This window comes from Gorilla gorilla, chromosome 8 (assembly GCF_029281585.2).
Source record: "Gorilla gorilla gorilla isolate KB3781 chromosome 8, NHGRI_mGorGor1-v2.1_pri, whole genome shotgun sequence".
Classification (NCBI taxonomy): Eukaryota; Metazoa; Chordata; class Mammalia; order Primates; family Hominidae; genus Gorilla; species Gorilla gorilla.
Window position 1 is genome coordinate 109,735,145 of NC_073232.2, and position 21,727 is coordinate 109,756,871.

General features: G+C 46.2%; 1 protein-coding gene across 7 annotated transcripts in view; it reads right to left on the minus strand.

Moving 5' to 3' along the window:
• Window positions 1-957: 957 nt before the first annotated feature.
• MMS19 (MMS19 homolog, cytosolic iron-sulfur assembly component) overlaps window positions 958-21,727 on the minus strand; it is a 40,313-nt gene continuing 19,543 nt past the window's right edge. Inside the window, exons 4-31 of one of the 7 annotated variants that reach the window (XM_019034531.4) lie at window positions 20,909-20,994; window positions 20,460-20,534; window positions 19,952-20,021; window positions 19,438-19,566; window positions 19,286-19,347; window positions 13,390-13,476; window positions 12,739-12,813; window positions 12,256-12,333; window positions 11,578-11,716; window positions 10,863-11,017; window positions 10,117-10,195; window positions 9,389-9,514; window positions 9,115-9,196; window positions 8,670-8,767; window positions 8,416-8,565; window positions 6,481-6,636; window positions 5,207-5,306; window positions 4,644-4,746; window positions 4,455-4,523; window positions 4,123-4,249; window positions 3,535-3,635; window positions 3,323-3,379; window positions 2,679-2,865; window positions 2,293-2,375; window positions 1,990-2,154; window positions 1,851-1,910; window positions 1,428-1,528; window positions 958-1,347 (exon numbers count right to left, since the gene is read on the minus strand). In XM_019034531.4, the coding sequence (XP_018890076.3) occupies window positions 1,320-1,347; window positions 1,428-1,528; window positions 1,851-1,910; window positions 1,990-2,154; window positions 2,293-2,375; window positions 2,679-2,865; window positions 3,323-3,379; window positions 3,535-3,635; window positions 4,123-4,249; window positions 4,455-4,523; window positions 4,644-4,746; window positions 5,207-5,306; window positions 6,481-6,636; window positions 8,416-8,565; window positions 8,670-8,767; window positions 9,115-9,196; window positions 9,389-9,514; window positions 10,117-10,195; window positions 10,863-11,017; window positions 11,578-11,716; window positions 12,256-12,333; window positions 12,739-12,813; window positions 13,390-13,476; window positions 19,286-19,347; window positions 19,438-19,566; window positions 19,952-20,021; window positions 20,460-20,534; window positions 20,909-20,994 (2,828 nt within the window). In that variant the 3' untranslated portion in view covers window positions 958-1,319. Of the gene's footprint in view, window positions 1,348-1,427; window positions 1,529-1,850; window positions 1,911-1,989; window positions 2,155-2,292; window positions 2,376-2,678; window positions 2,866-3,322; window positions 3,380-3,534; window positions 3,636-4,122; window positions 4,250-4,454; window positions 4,524-4,643; window positions 4,747-5,206; window positions 5,307-6,480; window positions 6,637-8,415; window positions 8,566-8,669; window positions 8,771-9,114; window positions 9,197-9,388; window positions 9,515-10,116; window positions 10,196-10,862; window positions 11,018-11,577; window positions 11,717-12,255; window positions 12,334-12,738; window positions 12,814-13,389; window positions 13,477-19,285; window positions 19,348-19,437; window positions 19,567-19,951; window positions 20,022-20,459; window positions 20,535-20,908; window positions 20,995-21,727 lie in introns of those variants that run through there. The other 6 variants (XM_004049890.5, XM_055352637.2, XM_019034532.4 and 3 more) reach the window with 6 other exon arrangements.

Genomic DNA, 21,727 nt, shown 5'->3' on the forward strand with positions numbered 1-21,727 from the left:
GATATGTAGCTTCTCACTCTCTGCCTCACAATAGGGCAGGGAAGGGGAAAGTCAGGGTCAAGACCTAGTGAGTAAGTGTTCTGGTCATGCTTCCTACATTTTTTTTTTTTTTGGAGATGGAGTCTCACTCTGTCTCTCAGGCTGTAATGCAGTGGCGCGATCTCGACTCATTGCAACCTCCGCCTCCCAGTTTCAAGTGATTTTTTTTTTTTTTTTTTTTTTTGAGACGGAGTCTCGCTCTGTCGCCCAGGCTGGAGTGCAGTGGTATGATCTCGGCTCACTGCAAGCTCCGCCTCCCGGGTTCACGCCATTCTCCTGCCTCAGCCTCCCGAGTAGCTGGGACTACAGGCGCCCGCCACCACACCCGGCTAATTTTTGTATTTTTAGGAGAGACGGGGTTTCACTGTGTTAGCCAGGAGGTCTCGATGTCATGACCTTGTGATCCACCCACCTCGGCCTCCCAAAGTGCTGGGATTACAAGCTTTACAGGCGTGAGCCACTGCACCCGGCTCAAGCAATTCTTGTGTCTCAGCCTCCCAAGTAGCTGTGATTAAAGGCGTATGCCACCACACCTGGCTAATTTTTGTATTTTTAGTGGAGATGGGGTTTCACCATGTTGGCCAGTCTGGTCTTGAACTCCTGACCTCCACTGATCCATGCGCCTCGGCCTCCCAAAATGCTGGGATTACAGGCGTCAGCCACCATGCCCAGCCTAATTTTTTTTTTTTTTTAATTATTTGTAGAGATGGGTTCTTGCTATACTGCCAGGGCTAGTCTCAAACTCCTAGCCTCAAGCGATCCACCTGCCTCAGCCTCCTGAAGTGTTGGGGTTACAGGCGTGTGCTACTGTCCTGGTTACCCTGAAAAATTTTTGGCCAATCCCTGTCATTGTTATTCCAGTGACGCCTCTGGTTATATGAGGCATATGTGGGGTGGGGGAAATATCTGACAGCCCTATTACCAAAAGAAATCTTTATTCTTCAGCAGGTAGACAACATCTGCCAGCCCTGGTCCTCAGGCCCACACTCATATGCACTCACCTCTCAGCAGCATATCGCCCCTTTTCTGACATATAAATGCAAGAGACCCAGGACCCTAGATCTTTCTTCAAACACAAGTGTCTCACACACACTTATTTTACAAATCCACTAGAAATATGGACTCTTATGTTCCTTGTACAGCCATGCAACAGAGGCCTAGCATTTGTGCTGTGGGAAAGGCAGTCAGAGACCAGTGGTTTCCCTGCTTTGGGGAAGATGGCTCAACAGTTAGTAATCCCAGGTTAGATTGTCAGAACAGTCTAGGCCAGGACTGAGGGCTCAGCTGCCAGGGCTCCCCAACAGAAACCTGTAGGCAAAAAGAAAGTTGGCAGCATTAGTGATGAGGCTCATCTTGGTCCCATCTCTCCCCACGACCTAGAAACTCACCACTCCCCTCTGGCTGACACTGCTTCCTTGCGCACCAGTCTCTTCTTGTCATCCAGGGGTTTGGCTAAGGCCCGAATCACCTGTGGTTTGTACGGCAGCAGCTGTGGAGTCAGAGGATATAATCAACCTTGCTCATCCAAGGCAACTGAAAGTACCGCTTTTTTGATTCTGTACAACTAATATTCTGAGGAAAGCAAAACATCTTTAGTGATTCCAAGGGATGTTAAGTGGCAGGATGGCCATTCTGTTACCTTCTGGGCCCAAGGAAAAGAATCCTTGGGCCCAGAATTACAAGATCTGTACCTTGTAATTCAGATCTCAATTACACAGCAGGGTGGCCAAGCCCACCTGACTAAGGCAAAAAGGTACTTATGTGTCTCTTGAGATGTTCCCAGGCCAGGGAAGGACACCTGAGGTACTTACCACAGGGGTGGGCAGGCGAGTGAGAGCATGCATGCACTGCAGTGCGGCGATCCGGACAGCCTGGAACACAACCACAAGGAGGTGAGAGCATGCCCAGGGAGAGATGCTGGTGCCTAAGAGTTGCTGGGGCTCAACGCACCATGGAAGGGCTAGAGCTGAGGTTCAGAAACTTGGTGACGAGGGTGTCCACGTGAAGACTCATGACTTGGGGTGCTTCCAGTAGAAGAGGCTGAAGGCAGCTGAGGGTGGAGAGCTGCACCACACAGTCAGGGCAGGACAGGGCCTCCAGCAGCAAGGAAAGAAGCTAAGGGGCAATGGGCAAGGTGCTAAGGGGCAATGGCCACATCATGAAGATCCTGGTTCTTGTTCCCTCCCCTTTCTAGCCCCATCTGGGGAAGAATAGCTTTGTCCTTTGCTTAGAAGCTCTGCCTGTGGGACTTACCGTGGGCAGCTCTGGCAAGAGTACAGGCTTGGGCAGCCTGTTAAGTACATGAGAAAGACCCTTCAAGTAGTTTGGCTTCACATCTGTAAAAAATGGAAAGGCTTAGGGGAGAAATTGGACTTAGATATATAGCTTGAGAATTCAATTCCAATCTGTGGTGAGGCTGAGACATCAGCCTACAAAGGGGTGAAAGAGCCCTTCACGCTCAGAATAAGCAAGATACGCCCATCAAAGAAGAAGTGGGACAAGAATCTAGAAGTTTAGTCTTCTAGGCACAGACCACAATATAGCTCTAAAGAAGCAAGCGGGCCCTAAATTATCTTAGGGAATGTGGCCAAGCAAAGGAGAGATGTGTATATGTGGGGACCTTCTTTCAGACTCCTCACCTTGGGGAGCAGCATGGAAGCCCTGGACCAAAGCAGGCACATTATCTGTGAAGAACCGCTGGCGGAACATGATCCGCACTTCAGCATGGCCAGCACGAGTCAGCACATCAGTGCAGTCAGACATGAGCAGAGAGAAGCCATCAGCTGCTGCTGGACCTAATTCTGGGTCACTCAGGAGGCCCATGAGCTGGAGAAAAAAGAGCCTTTGAGGTACATCAGGGAAGAAGAATCTTAAGTGCCAAAGATGAGGATGGGGCCGGGTGTGGTGGCTCATGCCTGTAATCCTAGCACTTTGGGAGGCCAAGGCAGGTGGACTGCTTGAGTCTAGGAGTCTGGGCAACATGGCCAAACCCAGTTCTTACAAAAAATACAAACATTAGCTGGGTGTGGTGGGGTGCCCCTATAGTCCCAGCTACTTGCGAGGCTGAAGTGGGAGGATCACTTGAGCCTACGGAGGTTGAGGCTGGAGTGAGCTGTGATTGCACTACTGTACTCCAGCCTGGGTGACAGAGTAAGACCCTGTCTCCAAAAAAAGAAAAGAAAAGAAAAAACACACAGGGGAGGATGGAAGTCCTTGGGAGGAATAGGAGCAACAAGAAAGTTTGTTTAGGTCCTGGGTTCTTCTGTCTCCAGAAAGGACGTACCCGGGCTGTAAGGCAGGAGCTGAGAGGATGGTATCTGAGCACTAGGGCCTTTGTTACCTGTAATTGGAGACAGAGAGAGCAATTGGGGAATGACACTCAAACCTGAGAACCCTGAGACATAGATGTTTATGGTTTAGGGTCAAACAGGGACATTTTATTTAACCAGACATAATTGCTTCTCTGGCTAACCAGACTCCACTCCAACTCCTTACCCAGAGAAGAAGAGTGAAGGCCTGACTACGACAGGGCCCAGAGCCCAGGCCAGCCTCCACTTTGTCCACAGCCAGCTGTAGGAATTCATCCAGCTGCTGCCCTAAAAAGGAGAGAGGAAATGCTGACATAAAGGCTACACATTTTCCCTTTAACAATGAAAGATGCAAATCACTTTAAGTGCAGAGCTCCCTGAGAAGCTGTTAGAAAGGGAAAATATCATTTTTGCCTGTGGACAAAATGATTGGACACCTGCATAAGAGCCTGGTATTCTCATAATACAGAGGTGCTGCCATTTGAAAAGAGAGGGTCATCTACTTCCAATAAAGAATTATCCACACTAGCCCCACTGTAGGGAGTAGGATGGCAGAACTAGACTCTTTGTGCTCCCTTCTCTTAGGTACTATAAAGCTCTGCCCAACTGTGGTCTTGACGCTTTTCCCACGGGCAGTCCCAGGACAGTGGTTGAGCAGTTGAAACCCTATTAATGTTATTAGCAAGCTCCTTTTAAAAAGAGAATGAGTACTGAGCTATAAGATTTCATGGGTAGTTGATTCTAGGAGGCTCCTTACATAGTCTGATCTCAGTACCTGCAGGGTGCTTGTTGAGGAGTCCTGCAAAGCACTTGGCAGCAGCGGTGGAAGAAAAGGGGCAGCTGTGGCAGCAGCTCAGTTCCAAAAGCTCCCGCATGAGTTGGTTCAGCTGAGGGATTTCCACCTACAGAAAACCTGGCCATGTAATGGACCCAGAGAACACTTGAACTCCAAGAGAACCAGTACATAGTGGCAGCAGGGACCGGGACGGATGAGAACTAACTTCTCTGGTGGGGGAAGTAAAAGATCAGCTTAGCCTGTGGCAAATTTCAGCCCAGAGTCACCTTGTCAAGGTTAAATAACAGTACTTCCCAAATGTGCTCACTTACATTTCGAGGCAGGGAGCAGACAAAGGCCATAAGCAGTGCAATCAGCCGCCTCTGCCCTGAGGAGCCATCCTATAAAGGAAGGAGAGCCCGATCAAGCCTGCCAGCAATAAGCTTGTCTGCCCCTCTACCCATTCCAGATTAGCCCTAAAAAAAAACCAGCTTGAAGGATGTAAGTTCTAAGACTGTTACCTGGAATGGCTGGAATCTGCTCAGGAAGCTGTTTTCAGGCAGAAAGGAGACGTTGCCATCCAAGAAGAGGGGCACAATGTGTGTCACACTCTGGGCAGCTAACCTGGGGGCAGAGTACTAGGTATGACCAAGGAGCTAGGATTCTAAAGCAGCCCTCTCCTCCACAGACGTGCTTTTCAACCTAGGGTTCGAATTAGGATCACCACGTCAATGGGACATGCCCTGATCATTCATGCATTGAACAAATATTAATTTGGCACATATGTGCCAGTAATCATTTCCATTCAGGTTCCCATCTGGGAAGTCAAGGTATATTTTAAAATGCTCTACAGGTAATTCTTAAGCACATCTGCGGCTAAGAACCACTGGCCCTGGCTTCCCACCCTCACAGTCCATGGTGCTAAGAGCCCCTTCCTTTTGTTTTGTCAACAAAACTTACAAGACAATTAACTGCACCACATTTACATATAGGTAAAAGGACAGCTGACAAGGCAGCTACCTGTTGCTTCTTCCCAAGAATGCTATCCTCCCTGGGTTCAAGCCACATCCATGATTATACTTACTCAGGGCTCAGGTGGGTTGTAGCAGTGCCAATGACAGACACCATGGCAGCCAACACCTCATCCTCCAACAGTACTTTTCTCAGAACTGAGGGCTCCTTCTCTGCAAAACACACACAAATGCACACAATCACAAGACCATTGACGGGTTCAAGAAATGAATGATTGGGTTCTGTCAGCATCACTGACTCTGGGGCTTGACTCTAGCCACGACAGCAGTTCTTAATCTGGTCTCTGGTAGTGCTGTAGTCCTGAGAATCAGGGCACCAGAAACAGGAGTGGTCTGACCTGGGGCCACAGAGTGCTCTTGAGAACTCTGCACAGTCCTTAGACTAGGCCAACAGTGGGAAAGAGGGATAGCTAAGATGAACATTCTTAACATAAGAAATAGAAATGTTGTCCTGGTGTCCCTGGAGATGCAAGGAAAAAAAAATAGTAATGTTGGTCTCTGAAAAAATTAAAAACATAGATTTATCTTCATGGGTCCTTATTATTTATAGCAACTATCATACACTGAGTACTTCCTATGTGGCAGGTACTATACACTATCTTATTTAATCCTTACCAACTACCCTGTGAAACAGTTTTTTTTTTTTTTTTTTTTTTTTTGAGACAGGAACAGGATCTTGCTCTGTCACCCAGGCTCCAGTGCAGAGGCACAATCATGCCTCACTGCAGCCTTGAACTCGTGGGCTCAGGTGATCCTCCCACCTCAGCCTCTTGAGCAGCTGGGACTATAGGTGTGCACCACTATGTCTATCTGTAGAAACAGGGTCCCCTGTGTTGCCCAGGCTGGTCTCAAACTCCTGGACTCAAGTGATCCTCCCATCTTGGCCTCCTGAAGTGCTGGGATTACAGGTGTGAACCATGGCGCCAGCCTAGACGGTACTCTTTATCTCCATCTTACAAGTGAGGAAATTGAAGCATGGAAAGGCTGAATATCTTCACCTAAGTTAGCAAGTGGTAGAGTTGAGGATAAAATCCAACCAGGTGGGCTTGACTCCAGAGTCCAATTCTAAGTAAACTAATCACATAGCACTTCATGGGGAAAAGGTGTGCATTCTTTTGAATGTTGCTAACACTAGTGGATTTTGGTTCCTGCCATTGTTCAGGGTGGCACCCTTTGCTATGAAGTGAAATCTCACTCTGAGGACAAAGGATTCAAAATAAACCTGATGGTACAAAATACAGTACCACCAATACCCGGAGGGTGGTGCTGTTCAACACCAGCAGAGGGCAAAGTTCCCAAAGGCCAGGAAGGAGAGGTGGACAGTTACCTGGCATAGAGGCCTGCACAGCCAAGGCAAGCAGGCAAGGTATAGCTGTCTGGTGGAAATACCAGCAACTCTCAGGGTCCTGCTGACATTTTTCTGCCATCTGTCTGAGGCTCTGACAGACAGCAATAACGTCACTGGATTGTGCAACCATATTCCCTGTTGATGAGAAAGTGTTCTCTGTAAGGTTTGCTTAAAAGCACTTTCAGGTGTTTCCAATACACAGCAGATGAGAGGAACAAAGAAGAGTGACTGAAGGGACCAAGAGTGCCTTATTAAAAAGCTGAGTCACTTTATTCTCCTGGCTGTTCTTTCTGATCTATTCAGACTTCATAGTTGAGACTTGCTCTGTCCCAGGCTCTGCAGCAGAACCACTTGTATATATTCTCTCCTTATTTTTCATAACAACCTTAGAAGTATCATTTCCTTCACTCTATAGAGAAGGACATGGAGGCACAATGAAATACATGATCAGTGGCTTTTCCAGGGTCACAGGAAGTGCAAAGTCAGGAATCAAGCCCAAGTTATAATCCAAGTCTAGTATTCATTCTACTATGTAACAGCTGCTGGATCAACCACAGTAGGCCTGAATCTACCCACAGGGCAGGCTGCTGTCACTTTTGCATTGGAGCAGTGCTTCTCAAACTCAACGGTCTACGAGTTACCAGGGTACACTGTCAAAATGCAGATTCTGGTCAGTGAGGGCCTGAGATTCTGCACTTCTAACAAGCTCCCAGATGTCACCCATGCTGCTGGTTAACAGACCATCTTTTGAGCACCACGGCCTTAGGGTGATGCCTCTCAATTCAGATCCCACATGAAAATTACCTAGGTACTTTTTTTTTTTTTTTTTTTGGAAACAGGGCTTCACTCCTGTTGCCCAGGTCAGGCTGGAGTGCAATGGAGCGATCTCAGCTTGCTCCAAACTCTGCCTCCCGGGCTCAAAGTGATTCTCCTGCCTTTCTCCTGCCTTAGCCTCCCAAGTAGCTGGGACTACAGGTGCATGCCACTGCTCCTGGCTAATTTTTGTATTTTTTGTAGAGATGCGGTTTTGCCATGTTGCACCGGCTGGTCAGGTCTCAAACTCTTGAGCTCAAGTGATCCATCAGCCTTGGCCTCCCAAAGTGCTGGGATTACAGGCATGAGCCACCACACCCAGCCCGGCACTTTTTTTTTTTTTTTTTTGAGATAGAGTCTCACCCTGTTTGCCCAGGTGTGAGTGCAATGGCATGATCTTGGCTCACTGCAACCTCCGCCTCCCAGGTTCAAACGATTATCCTGCCTCAGCCTCCTGAGTAGCTGGGATTACAGGCGCCTGCCACCATGACCAGATAATTTTTAGTAGAGACGGGATTGCACCATGTTGGCCAGGCTGGTCTCGAACTCCTGACCTTGTGATCCACCCGCCCCAGCCTCCCAAAGTGCTGGGATTATAGGCGTGAGCCACTGCGCCCAACCCTTTTTTTCTTTTGAGATAGAGTTTCACTCTATTGCCCAGGCTGGCCAGGCTGGAGTACAGTGGCGCATGCGGGTTCAAGAGATTCTCCTGCCTCAGCCTCCCCAGTAGCTGAGATTACAGGCGCATGCCACCATGCCCAGCTAATTTTTTGTATTTTTAGTAGAGACGGGGTTTCTCCATGTTGGCTAAGTTGGTCTCAAATTCCTGACCTCAAGTGATCTGCTGGCCTTGGCCTCCCAAAGTGCTGAGATTACAGGCAAGAGCAGCGGCCCTGGCCGGGTACTCTTAATAGTACTGTTGCCTAAGTCCCATCCCTCCTCAGAGACTGATTCAGTTGGACGCAGGCATCAGTATTTTTTTTTTTCTTTTAAAAGAGTTGATTCTGTTACTCTTATGTATAGCTACAGCTAGAACCACTGCCTTAGAGACTACAGCTCCCTATTCAGCCCAGTCCCTTGGTGGTTATTCCTAGTAGTTACCTCTGTTCACTTGCCAGAGATGCTGCAGCAGCAGAGGCAGTGTCTCCTTGACGATGCTGGGATGTGTTGATACAGCTGACAAGGCTTGCAGACAGCACAGATGCCGGGAGCATTGGGTGGGCTCATCTCCATTAGTCAAATTTGACTCCCCTGAAAGCAACCCATGAGACGAAGGTTTACTGTGTGATAGCAAGCACGAAGGCCCCAAAGCCTTGCTGGAAAGGGATGGGCCACAGAGGATTAGAGACACATACCTACACGCAGCTCCTCAGCGAGCTTGGGTACGAGGTGGCTGCTGAAGGCCACAGGGTAGAGAGCAGCCAGGGTTCCTGATGCTTCCAATGCTGCCACCCTGCTGGAGGCGCAGAGCAGATAAGCATTGGCTGAGCCTGGGCTCACAGCTCTCTTGCCTACGTCTGATATTAGGCAGATTCAGGAGTGTGAGCTCCCAACGCCTCCTTGCTAAAGAGCAGAACTCAAGTACCTACACCACTGAGTTGGACAGGGCTTCTTAAAGCCTAAGGAGAGAGCAGTCCTACATCACTCCAACTGGTTAGCAGCCAGAGTCTAACACAGAGCTCACCTCCCCTAAGGAGAGCCAAGGGTCAGAAGCACAGAGCCCTGGTCCTAGCTTGATCTGTTGCTGCCAATACAGAGGCAGGGAACAGCTTGCTCTATCTCACTGCTTTAAATTCTCACCAACTCTGGGAATCCTCCTTCAGGAAGCTCAGTCTGTACAGGTGACCCACTGCCAGCTCCAAGTCCTCAGAAGATAGGAGATCTGTAGTTAGAAGGGAACATGAATCTCATCTTTCTTCCCCTGCAGCCATCACAACCCTTCTAAGCTCTTATTAGAAATCCCAAATCATCCAGAGTTGCAGTAAGAAGAGGATAGTAAGGCTGCTTTTCACCAAGGCAGTCTTACAAGAAAAGGACCAATATTTTCCTCTTCTCTCTTTCCCTTAAGATGTACCTGGCTGGGCACCCAAGACTGTGAGTGTACGGATGCCAACAAGCTGAAGCTGGGTGCTGGGGTCCGTTAGAGCCATGAATACCAGTGAGCACAGCTGGTCCTTGAAGCCATTCAGAGGCCTTTGATCTAGGGAAGAGACAGAGGCCAGGTTAGAAGGAAGCCACTGCATTCCATATCCCTGACTAAGCTGTGATACACAGCCAACCTGGCGTAGATTTTTTTTGAGACAAGGCCTCTGTTGCCCAGGCTGGAGTGCAGTGGCGTAATCTCGGATCACTGCAGCCTCTGCCTCCCAGGTTCAAGCCATTCTCCTGCCTCAGCCCCCTGAGTAGCTGGAATTACAGGCATGTGCCAACAGGCCTGGCTAATTTTTTGTATTTTTAGTAGAGACAGGGTTTCACCATATTGGCCAGGCTGGTCTCGAACTCCTAACCTCAAGTTTTCTGCCTGCCTTAGCCTACCAAAGTGCTGGGATTATAGGTGTGAGCCACCATGCCCCGCCTCCTGGGGCAGATTTAAAGAGCTTAATCCATTGGGTATCCAGAAAGCACACTGAGAAAAATAAACAGATCTCATCCATCTCATCTGTTAAGTGTTCTCTTGTGCTACAACCTCAGAATAGGACCACTGTTCTAGACTACTTTTCCACAGCACTCTTTGCCCTGCTATCCTTTATAGGCTGAAGTGTTCAACAGTCCCCAGAGCACTGCAATGGAAGGCAACCTCACCTTTGTCTTCATAGCTCCATTTCTGCTGCAGCTTCAAGAAACCCAGGAGCATTTCAAGGATTGTCCGCCGCTGGCTACTCTGTAATGTTTCAAGGGGTACTAGAGTCAAAGAATATTTTAAAGGATTTCAATCCTGCTACTCTGGATATAGGGAAAATCCTTTCTTTCTTCCAAGAGATGGGGGTTTTGCTATGCCACAGCCAGGCTGGAATACAGTAGCATGATTATAGCTCCCTGCAGCCCCGACCTCCTAGGTTCAAGTGATTCTCTCGCCTCAGCCTCTTGAGTAGCTGGGACTACAGATGCGTGCCACCTTATCCAGCTTTTTTTTTTTTTTTTTTTTGTAGAGATGTGGTCTTGCCTTGTTGCCCAAGCTGGTCTTTAAATCCTAGCCTCAAGTGATTCTCCTGCCTTGGTCTCCTAAAGTGCTGGGATTACAGGCATGAACCAGCATGTCCTGCTTGGCTAATTAAAAAAAAATTTTTTTTTTTTAAGAGATGGGATCTCACTTTGTTGCCCAGGCTGATCTTGAACTCCTGGCTTCAAGCAATCCTCCTGTCTTGGAAGAATGATCCTTTTATGTATGAGACAGGGAAAAAGTGAGTAAGGGAAGCAGCAGCAGCAGCTAATGGGAGCAAAACCCAAGGTCTACTATGTTGGCCCAAGCTAAAACTTAGCTCACTCTCTGAGAAAGGGAACCTAGCACACAGGTCCCATCATTTCCCCCAAAGATTCTGCTCCCTTACCTGACTGTGCTTGTGGAACTGTTCCAGCAGTAAAGGCAGTACATTGCTGGTGACAGAGTCACAGGCCCGGGCAGATGCACCTGCAGCTGCCTGCAACAGCTTGGCACTAGGCCACACCAGTTTCATGTCCGGTTCACACAGGTGGTGCCTGCAGTCTAGAGAAGCAGCACATCACAGAGCTGGGGAGGAGGCCAAATGGTGCCTGACTCCCCTACAGTCCACAGAGGTTGGAGACTGAGACCCATGACAGTTTGCAAGCAGTTAACACTCAAATTGTTTTCAATTCAAAGTAGGGCTATCACCCCCAAATCACCAAATATGTTGGGGCTAAACAATAAAGGTCACTGGCCCTTAAGGAATGTCATTTGTTTTTTTTTTTAGAGATGGAGTTTTGCTCTCTTTGCCCAAGCTGGAGTGCAGTGGTGCAATCTCAGCTCACTGCAACCTCTGCCTTTTCAAGTGATTCTCCTGCCTCAGCCTCCTGAGTAGCTGGGATTACAGGCGTCCACCACCACGCCCGGCTAATTTTTGTATTTTTAGTAGAGACGAGGTTTCACCATGTTGGCCAGGCTGGTCTTGAACTCCTGACCTCAGGTGATCCACCCGCCTCGGCCTCCTAAAGTGCAGGGATTACAGGCGTGAGCCACCGCACCCAGGCAAGGAATGTCGTTTCTATTGTGCTCACTCCCCTTCCTGGCTGCCACGGCCCCATTACCCTGTAGAATGTTGCTAAGGAAGGAGTCAAGGAGGTCCTCAGCATCAGCCCTCAGCACAGAGCGAGACAAACACGCAGTCAGGGAGTGGAGGGCCGCCAGGCCCTCTGCCTCCACCCGCTCACTTGCCGTCTGGAACACCTGTCAGGGAGGGATCCCATGGCTACTGAGGTGAGCCTGCACCAGATGAGACCCCACCAATCCACTGCCTATTTCCTTGTTGGAGAGGGGAGTGAGAACCTCTAGGACACAGAAATGGAAATTAACACCCCAACTGAGTGTCTTCTCAATTGGTGTGTTCTTACCAAGTCCTTAGTCACACTCAGGACAGAGACACATACTTTCTGAGAAACAAAAAGCCAACTCTGAGCAGTGGCTCTGCTCACCTTTCTATTCACCATGGTGCCAAAGGCACCATGACCTGCACTCCTTGCCACAGAAGGACAAGAAGTGGGTAATGTGCAAAGGTGATCAGCTGCTCTTACCAAGCAGCTGACCGTCACATAGGGACTCTCTCTCGTCATTCAACTAGAATTATGTCCCCCTACTTGCCTCCTGAATAACCAGGCATTATATCTTGGCCCTGGGGATGACAGAGGGAAAAGGACAGGATGTATTATTTCCCCTCATGCCTGACAATTGAAACTTAACAGTAGTGAGTTTATCTGAGTGACACTCACCTCTCTGCGGATAGAAGCCCAAAGGCTGGGGAGGAAGTCCTTCAGTTCCTTCTGTCCATACACAGCACAGCAAGCATTCTGCCAAGGAAACCGCTGCTATCAGTTATGTACACACTCAGACACCCTAGGATGTGCAGGTACCTCAGCATAATGGCACCTGAAGGAGCCCTGGTCTCAGCAGAAAAACCAGTTAAGATTTTTAACAGTCCTACTAAGGGAACAGAGAAGTAGGAGATAACTCTGGTTGATAAAATAGAAGCCTAAAGAGGGAGTCCTGGTCAGCCTTTCCTCAGTTACTATGGGATGGGGGATGGGACATGACGATTTGCAGCTGGGGGCTTCAGGTCGACACAAAGGCCCAAATCCTGGGTATCCTCTTCTGAGGCCCATGAACTGTTCCTTGGCTATCCTAGAATCTAGATCCTTTAGTACCCCTAACTTGTCAAAAGGTAGCTGGGTCCTGCAAGGAGAAAAATCACTCACCAGAGTCTGTAGAGAATCCAACTTGGCACTCAGAACCTCAGAATCCACTTTCTCAATCAACAGGGGCAGCAGAAACTGCGGGACAGAAGGAAGATCTTAAGCCTGAGATGGGTGGTGTGTCAGTCACATCAAGGTCAACCCTGTCCTTGCCATCAGTCCCCAAAAGCAGGTACTACATCAAGGAGCTGTACTCAAGTCAGGAGCTATGATTGTAAGCTAACCTTCCTGCCAAGCAGTGACCAGAGCCCCACTACCTCAAAAACAGTCAAGTTGACAAAGTTACAGGATTTTAAAAGACAGCACCATATAGGGATTGGGTTTATTTATTTTATTTTTTTGTGTAGCGGAGACGAGGTCTCCCTATGTTGCCCAGGCTGGATTTGAACTCCTGGGTTTAAGTGATCCTTTCCACTCAGACTCCTCCTGAGTAGCTGGAACTATAGGTGTGTGCCACTGAATCCAGCTCTGGATTATGAAGAGATGGTAAAGTTTTCTACATCGAAGGTCTGAAGATACCTGCCACACAAGACACTTGCAGGGTGTCATGCCCTAAAATGTATACCAGATCTTTTTTTCTCCATGCTTTTACTGCTCTTTCTTCAGAGCCTTCTATGGGCAGAGGCTATATACCCTAACCTTGGCTAGACCCACCTCAGCGAATCGTGGTGTAGAAGCCAGCACAGCTCGAAGACTCAGGATGAGGTCTTCTCTCTGGATACCATGGGGATCATTAGGTGGCTGGAAAAGGGAGAAGGGCTGTGGGTTTGTGTAACATTTCAGACCACCTTGAACACAGGCTCGAACCTGGTAAACCTGCAGAACAGGGTGATACTCATACCCAATCAGGGAAGATAGTAAGATAATGAGGCCCCAGCAAGAAGACTTGCTTGATCTTAGGTACTCCTTGGGAACTTTTGTCTTTAGGCATTTTTAAAAATCTGATTACACATTTTCTATCATTTCACCACTCAGAAATAAGCATGCTTAACTTTCTGGTGTATTCCTTTCTTCTCTGATATATATTGTTACTATGTGCTAGTATATACTGTTTCCATATAAAATATATATATACTTAAAAATCATTTTGTACATGTGGTTTTTAATTTTTTTCACTTAACACATTAAGAACATTTTTATGGTATTATTCTTTCATAGCATTAGTTTTAGTGGCTATGATTTCATTTTGTGGTTGTACCAGTTTATCTAAATAATTCCTTGTTGATGGACATTTCCATTTTTTTCACCCTTATAAAAAGCTGTAATTCTGAAAACAGAAAGCCTTGATGGTTTCTGTACCAAGACGACAGACTGAAAACATATATCAGGTTTTCCTTTTCCTCTTTGCAAACTCCACCAAAAACATAGTAAAAGAAGGGATTTACTATTTTTTTTTTTTTTTTTTTTTTGAGACAGAGTCTCACTCTGTCACCCATGCTGGATTGCAGTGGCTTGATCCTGGCTCACTGCAACCTCCACCTCCTAGGTTCAAGTGATTCTCATGTCTCAACCTCCCAAGTAGCTGGGGTTACAGGCGCGCCAACACACCCGGCTAATTTTTATATATTTTTTGTAGACATGGGGTTTCATCATGTTGGCCAGGCTGGTCTGGAACTCCTGACCTCGAATGATCCACCCGCCTCAGCCTCCCGAAGTGCTGGGATTACAGGCGTAAGCCACCGAACCTGGCCTGGTTTCTGTTTTCATGACTGGACTTTGATAGAAAAGATAAAACTGTGGAATTCTCTTATAAAGTAACAAAAAGACAGAGGTACAAAATAGAAAACAAAAGGTCAGAAAATCAGAGGTCCAACAGAAGATTAATGAGAGTTCCAAAATGAAGGAACAGAGAAAAGAGAGAGGAAGAAATCATCAATTAAAGAATTCAAGAAAAATTTACAGGACTAATGGACATGGGTTACCAGATTGACAGGGCCTACTAAGTACCCAACACAGTACATGAAATAGACCAATACTAAGGCACATCACTGTGAAGTTTCAATATATCAGGGTGAACCAAACATCAGTTTATAGAGAGGAAGAAAAAAATGGTAAATACAAAAGTTTATGAAACAGAAGAAATTCAGACTTCTCCACAGCAAATGAAAACTAGATAACTAGGCTTATTTATTTATTTGAGATGGATTTTTGCTCTTGTTACACAAGCTGGAGTGCAATGGCATGATCTTGGCTCACTGCAGCCTCTGCCTCCAGGATTCAAGCGATTCTCCTGCCTGTCTCCCAAGTAGCTGGGATTACAGGCTCACGCCACCACGCCCAGCTAATTTTTTTGTATTTTTAGTAGAAATGGGGTTTCACCATGTTAGCCAGGCTGGTCTCGAACTCCTGACCTCAGGTGATCCGCCTGCCTTGGCCTTTCGAAGTGTTGAGATTACAGGCATGAGCCACCACGCCCAGCCAATAACTAGATTTAAATGTAGCAATGCCTTCAAAATCTTAGGAGAAAATAATTTCCATTTTGTTTTTGTTTTTGGTTTTTTGGTGACTGAGTCTGGCTCTTTCTTCCAGGCTGGAGTGCAGAGGCGTGATCTTGGCTCAATGCAACCTCTGCCTCCCTAGCCCAAGGCATCCTCCCACCTCCACCTCCCGAGTAGCAGGGGCTACAGACTCGACCACCACGCCCAGTTAATTTTTGTATTTCTTATAGACAAGGTTTTGCCATGGTGCCCGGGCTGGTCTTGAACTCCTGAGCTCAAGCAATCCACCTGCCTCAGCCTCCCAAAGTACTGGGATTACAAGCATCAGTTACTGCACCTGGCCTCTTTCTCAGGTGCAATCATAGTGCACTACAGCCTCAAACTCCTGGCCTCAAGTGATTGTTCTGCCTCAGCCTCACAAGTAGCTGGGACTGCAGACATGTACAACTGCATCCAGCTAGAATTCCTTTTATTTATTTATTTATTTTTTTTGAGATGGAGTTTCACTCTTGTTGCCTAGGCTGGAGTGCAATGGCGTGATCTCGGCTCACTGTAACCTCCGCCTCCCAGGTTCAAGCAATTCTCCTGCCTCAGCCTCCCAAGTAGCTGAGATTACAGGCGCCTGCTACCACGCCTAGCTAATTTTTGTATTTCTAGTAGAGACGGGATTCCACCATGTTAGTCAGGCTAGTCTCGAACTCCTGACCTCAAGTGATCCACCCGCCTCGGCCTCTTAAAGTGCTTAGATTACAGGTGTGAGCCACTGCGCCCGGCCTAGAATTTCTATTCTTGAATTACATGCCCATAATGTCAAAAATGAGAGACAAGATTGAAGACATTTAAGGGTTACAAATCTAAAAAATTCTCACTTCTTCATACATTCTCTCAGGAAAATACTAAAGGAAGTACACCATCAAACTGAGGGGGTAAATAACAAAATGAGGAATATGTGAACTCAGGAAACAGGAGATCTGATCCAAGAAAAAGGGTAAGGGAATCTAGGATGACGGTGAAGGAAGATCCAATATCTACTCTGCATTAGGAGTAAAAATCAACCTGTTGACATTGTTTGGCTAAGAATGGTTTTAACATTTTTAATGTTTCAAACAAACCAAAAGAATATCTTGTGACAAGTGAAAATTATATGAAATTCAAAGTTTAGTGTTGATAACAAAAGTTCTATTGGGATATAGCTACTGTAGCTGTTCCTGTGTCTAAGGCTGTTTTTGTGCAGTAACAGCAGAGCTGAGGAGACCATATGACCCACAAAGCTACTGTCTGGCCTTTTATAGAAAAAGTTGGCCAGGCATGGTGGCTTATGCCTGTAATCCCAACACTTTGGGAAGTCGAGGCAGATGGATGGCTTGAGCCCAGGAATTCAAGACCAGCCTGGGCAACATGGCAAAATCCTGTCTCTATAGAAAAATACAACAATTAGTTGGGAGTAGTGTTATGTGCCTATGGTTCCAGCTACTTGGGAGGCAGGGGTGGGAGGATCACCAGAGTACCAGAGTCCAGGGAGGTGGAGGCTGCAGTGAGCTGTGATGGTGCCACTACACTCCAGCCTGCCTCAAAAGAAAAAAAAAGGGGAAAGAAAAAGTTTGCCAACCTCTTCTTAGAGTGAGCATATAAGCATAGTGAAGAAACTGAACCTTAAACTCATCAGATCCACTATGATGGCACACACTACTGATTTGTGGCTGGATATGTGGCTCACACGTGTAATCCCAGCACTTTGGGAGGCCGAGGCAGGTAGATCAGTTGAGGTGAGGAGTTCGAGACCAACCTGGACGACATGGCAAAACCCCATCTCTACTAAAAAATATTAAAAAAAAATTAGTCGGGCATGGTGGCACGTACTGTAATCCCAGCTATTCAGGTGGCTGAGGCACAACAATCACTCGAACCCTGGAGGCAGGGGTTGCAGTGAGCAAGGACTGTGTTACTGCACTCCAGCCTGGGCAACAGAGTGAGACCCTGTCTGAAAAACAAAACAAAACAGAATAGAACCAACAACAATAAAAACCCTGATTTGTAAGACAATAAAGAATATTTGTAACTCAAATAGTTACACTAAAGCCAAGTGCCTCTGTTTTAATTAATATCTTGATAAGAGCTTTCTGCTTCTGATAGACTGCAGTGTAGAACAACATACAAAAATCTGCTTGAATGAGAGAAATCTTCCTAATATTATCTGTAAGTTTATTTTGCCTAGATTATCTCTGTGAAAATAAACAGCTGTGAACAGTGATTGTTTCTAATGGGAAAATGGACAGTAGCAGTAAAGGGGTATGAAAGAAGTTTAATTATCTACCCTTTAAATGCTGAATCATGCTCATTGTATAACCTTTCAAAAAAATGGATGAAATACTGTTCCTCTCCCCCAAATTATAAATGCACATATTCTTTGACCTAGCGATTTCTTTTAGGAATTTATTCTATCATTATACTCATATGTGTGAAAGTTGTAGCACTGCTCATAACAGCAAAAGATTAGCAACAATCCACAGAGGACTAGTGAAATTAATTCGTTATTTCTGGCCAAAGGAATATTATGCAGCCATAAAGAATGAAAGAGCTAACTTATATACTGACATGGAACACTCTCCAAGACATAGTGTTCAGTGAAAAAAGCAAAGTACAGGAGAAGTGTGCGTGTGTGTGTACATGCCCGCATGTGCACACACTGATTTTAGGAGGGTGGTGGTAAAAGCATTTGCTTACATATAGATGAAAAAGCTCTGTAAAGATACAAACATAACTTATAACTTGGTTGATTATGGAGAAAAAAAGATGGTAGGGAGATTTCTCACCCTTTTGGACTTTGAATCATGTGAATGAATTATCTTTTCAAAACCAACACAAAACACAAAATAAAACAAAGTAAAGGCTGGGCATGGTGGCCCACGCCTGTAATCCCAGCACTTTGGGAGGCCGAGGCAGTTGGATCACGAAGTCAGGGGTTCAAGACCAGCCTGGTCAAGATGGTGAAACCCCATTTCTACTAAAAATACAAAAAAAATTAGCCGGGCATGGTGGTGGGCGCCTGTAATCCCAGCTACTTGGGAGGCCGAGGCAGAGAATTGCTTGAACCCAGGAGGCAGAGGCTGCAGTGAGTTGAGATCGCACCACTGCACTCCAGCCTGGGAGACAGAGCGAGACTCCATCTCAAAAAAGCAAAAACCAAACCAAAACAAACAAACAAAAAACACACACCAAAAAAAACCAAAGTAAAAACAGAAGAATGTGGGAGCTAAATCAGGATCTTTCAAGATTTCAAGGGCATAGGGTTAGAATAAGAATTCTGATTACGAAAGAGATGAAAAGATTCATTTCAGGAGACAGGTGGTCCCCAGTAACATAATGTCAACTGAAATAAGCTGGTAAGAAATTCCCTACAGCAAAGATGGTGGTGTCATTATAAAAGCAGTGAGAGTCAATATGCTGTTTGGCATGCTGCAATAGAATGCCTTTTATTTCTTTCAAACCACTAATGCTTGCAGCACACACACCCACACGGTGATGAAACTCTTGAGTATTTGGCAGTAGAAGGGAACTCAACTGCAGAGTGGGAGGAAGGCCCAAGAGGGTCAGAGCAAATACCTTCTGTACACTGTGCACAATTGTGCCTTCGTTTTGTCACTTTGTTTCTATAGCCTGAGATGCCCTGTCCAACTCCAGAATCATATCTTATGCATCCCTCACAAACCAGCTGAAATCCTATCTTAACTGTGAAGTCAGTTCCTGCCTACTCTAGCTCACACTGAACTTTTGTCTTCTCTGAACAGCTATAGTACTACTCATTTTCCTACCTAATCTCCTATTGTTACTTAAATGTTTCAGCCTTCAAGGCCAGGGACAGTGTTTTGCAATCCTGTAGCCTTCAGCACTAAATACAGTGTTAAGGAGCTTAAGAATTCCCCCCAATACATGCTGCTTTGAATCATTCCTCATATGTCAAATGCTTTTCCACTTCCTAGTTTATTAAAATATAAAATAATGAGGGCAGGGATGTCTATTTTGGTGACCTGTACCCTCAGTGCCCAGAACAGGGCTTGGCACATAGCAGATACTCAACAAATATATGATCAAACAATGAAGGTGCTACTTACAGGGGTAAAATCGATAGGGAAATAACAGGATGTCACTTCAAACAACTCCTCCACAAAGGGTCCTGTGGCAACAGAGAAAAAATGAGGTTGGTTTATCAGCTTCACTCATCTGATAAAGCTCCAATGAGCTAATCATGGCTACCACGATATACCCAGGCTATAGTCCCTGGAGATGAGGTCATGGACGATGCGGAAGGCCACCAGAAGATTACGGGGATCCTTTTCCCCATCCATCACCTGGATGAAGCCAAAGGTGAAGTCAGCTCCGAGGCTCTTTAGCTCTGGGAAGGAGAGAATAAGGTTACTATACTGTCCCACAGCACAGAAAGTGTGGGCTTTCTCCTAGCCTGTGTTCTCCCTCTGCTATCACTGCTTCCCCTTTCTCTTCAGGGCTGACCCTTTTTCCATTCCAAGAAAGTACTCAGTGAAGAGATGTGCAACAATATACACATTGCTGTGGAGGTAAGAATTTAAAACACTGGCTCAAACAAACTCTACCCTTTCTTTACTTCACTGGGGAGGGAGCAGACCCCCCCCTTTCCCTTTATCATTCTCTCTCAGGATACCAGCTCTTCTATATAACCCCAGGTAAAATGAGTCCTACTAATAGGAGGAAAAGTAGGATGTGCTTGCTTTTGACATTTCCCAGAAAGCTCTGTCTCTTACCTTCTTCCCGGGTTCGCATAAAATTGGTGATGATATTGTAGACTGTGTGTCGGTCCACCTGTGGCAGGGACTTGGGGGTGGGGGAGAAAGAAGTGAAGAAAATGCTCAAAGAATACCTCAGCTGACACAGCTAGTTCCTGCTTCATACTCTCTAAGTGAACAGTGCTCTTCATACCAGCATAAGATCAATCTAAGAGAAACTACAGAGAAAGGGTATGGATATTGACTCAGCAGCACAGCAGTGGTGCCAATAATTCAAACCTGCCTGACGGAGGGATGCCTTACTTTCTGTAGGTATAAGAGGACACAGGTCAGATCTAATGGCATGCACCCCTCTCCTTGTCCAATAACAAAGATGAGCATATAAACATGCTGAAGAAGAGCATAAAAACATTCATAAGATCCAAAAGAATTCAGAACTTAGAAGGCAATAATTTTTGCTATTGAATCCCAGTTATGTCAAGGGGTAGAGACAGAGGAGAATACCAACATGACTGTTATCCCTCACCTGTACATGCACTTCCTGGAAGATGGCTTTAAGCACAGAAACAGCCAGCCCTGGGGGCAGGGCCACACACAGGCTCTGGGGGAGAGGAGAAGGTATGTGAACGCTGAAGGAATTGCAGCATGGCCTCCAAGACACAACCCTATGACAGGCCTAATTAGCTACTGTAAGAATCACAGCATCCTGGTTGAGGAAGAAGCACTAATAGTGAGAATCTTTCTCAAGCTGATGAGTTCTCTGCAGCTCTTTCCAGATGGCTCTGGTCTCCAGTCCCCCAAAGTACACTTTAACTCTCTAGAGGGAAAACGGAAATAGAGCTGGTAACACTAATTTAGTCCCACACTTGGGCACCTGCTCCTCAGCATGTGAACCATCACACCCAAAGCGCAAGGAGAGAACAAGACAAGGGCTCCCTTGAACAAAGTTATGTAATGAAATGAAGGAGAACTCACAAGTGCCTTCAAACCCTGCAGGACAGATGGGATCACAAGATGATGGTCCTTCAGCCGGTTCTCATAGAACAGTATCAGGTGTACCACTGCACAAACCAGATTCAGCCATTAGTTGACATAGGCACGAGAAGGGCCCAACAGCTTTGTTCCTTCCCTAAGTCTATAACAGTTGTTTCTGTTTGGGTTCCACTACAAATTTTCTCTTTCACCAAAGAGACATGTCCTGTGCCTTCCCATTTGAAGGTAGACACCTGATCAGTCGGGAAAATAGGGGAACATTTCTTAATATCCATTCTCATACAGGTCCACAGTAAAACCCATTCTCAGCCCAAAACTGCCTTTCTACAGAACTAGAGTTCACAAATTTTTTCCTAAAGGGTCAGACAGTAAATATAGGCTTACAGGGTATGGTCTCTATCCCAACTACTCAACTCTGCTGTTTTAACAAAAAAGTAGCATAGACAACAGGGAAATAAATGAGTGTAGCTATGTTCCAATAAAAGTTTATAAAAACAGGTGTATGATGTGTTTTTTTTAATGTGTGACATCTTATACATTATTTTTTCTGTGTATCTATTTTTAAATTTATATAGATGATATTATACTAAACACAAATACCCACACACATATACCCCCAAACAGGCTGTAGGTTGGGCATGTGGTGCTTGCCTACAGGGAGGCTGAGGTGGGAGGATCATTTAAGCCCAGGGGTTTAAGGCCACTCTGAGCAACACAGTGAGACCCTGTCTCCAAAAAACAAATAAAAGGGGTTCCCTCTGTCGGCTTTGGAGCCCTCCCTCCCTCTGCCTCTATACAGGG